The following is a 1,483-nucleotide window of genomic DNA, read 5'->3' on the forward strand; positions in this document are numbered from 1 at the left end:
CCTATATCCAGGCCTTCATGGCCCTAAGTCAGGATTCAGACCTGAGGGCCTATTGTAGAATGTGTTACCACCAACCAGGTTCATAAACCCCATCTGGATATACTGGATGATGACCGTCTAAATAGGCCCATTCCTCCTAATAAGCCAGGGCTACTTCAGGAGTCACTGACCAGTCCAGACAAAGAGGACACTGGCTCTGTTGCTATCCCTCCTCCTTATAGACCCCAAGACCTGTCTGCTCCCAGCCCAGCTGGACAAACTAGGAGTGGGATTCCCTATCTTGCAAGAGTTCCAGCTAACTTTGGAATGCATCCTCTTAGGAAAGTTGCCAATGGAGAAATGGGCATGATTCAAGTCCATGTCCCCTTCTCCATGGCAGACCTGGCTCAGATAAAATAATAATTAGGATGGATCATGGTGTGTGCGGGTGACTGATCCTTGCCATGTCTTCTCACAAGACTTTCGGGATCAAGCGATTTCTGGCCAGGAAACAAAAGCAGAATCATCCCATTTCCTAGTGAGTTCAGATGAAGACTGGTAATAAAATCAGGTACAACTCCAAGAGGCGGCATTGGAGAAGAACCAAGCTGGGTCTGTAAGAGATCGCTCGTGCGATGGCACGCATATTTATGCTGCATGAAGGTCACGTGTTCCTATCCCATCACTCTGTAAACCTCCCTACTACCTGAACAATAGATATGCTTTATCGGGGAAATGATTTTTCTCTGCTATTATGCTTCTGTACCAGTAGGTTAGTAACAAATATGTGAGAACTTTTGACTGAAAAGAAAAAAACAATATTGCGAAAACCCTTCTCAATTTATTGAATCAACAATTAACAAGTGTATATACTGTTTGATTTGACCTGGCAAGATATATACATCATATTAACTGGTTGCACCCATGAGGAAAGGAACTGTATCAGGGATATATTTGGGATATCTCTGGCAACCAGAGATAGGGAACGTTATCCAGTAGGGGGCGCTGCTGTTCCAAATACCAAAGCACACTGAAATTATCAGGAGGACAGACAAGGAAGGAAAAGGTGAGATCATGTGATTACTTGTTGAACAGAAGGAATGAAAAAAGGATTCACTATACCTGTAAATTTTGATAACATTCAGGAAGTTATTCAAGGAGCTGGTGAGAATACAGCTCTATTTCAGGGTCATTTGATAGAAGCTATCCGTAGAAATGCAAATCTGGACCCAACCTCACCTGAGGCAACAACTATACTAAACCTGCATTTTATAAGTCAGCTGGCACCTGACAGCCACTAAAAACTGACTAAAATGGCCTTAGGTCCTCAAATCTTCCCTCTTCCCCCAGAACCTACTAGAGGTAGCAACTGGAGTCCTCAATAATACAGATGTGGCCTTAAAGCAAGGAAAGGACCGGAGAGCTGAATTGCAGGGTAAAATATAGACTCAAATATTGGCTGCCACTATTGTGGATTCCCCACGACACCAGACTAATCAGGGGC

The 1,483-nt window shown here is 43.8% G+C and overlaps 1 protein-coding gene across 1 annotated transcript; it reads left to right on the plus strand.

Annotated features, from left to right (window-relative positions):
* Window positions 1-443: 443 nt before the first annotated feature.
* On the plus strand, window positions 444-663 carry LOC125913602 (60S ribosomal protein L39-like). Its single transcript, XM_049618822.1, is given in 1 exon segment — window positions 444-663. A coding segment is annotated over 1 exon segment (156 nt). The 3' UTR covers window positions 600-663.
* The last annotated feature ends 820 nt before the right edge of the window (window positions 664-1,483 follow it).

The sequence above is a fragment of the Panthera uncia genome (genome assembly GCF_023721935.1).
Source record: "Panthera uncia isolate 11264 chromosome C1 unlocalized genomic scaffold, Puncia_PCG_1.0 HiC_scaffold_4, whole genome shotgun sequence".
Taxonomy (NCBI): Eukaryota; Metazoa; Chordata; class Mammalia; order Carnivora; family Felidae; genus Panthera; species Panthera uncia.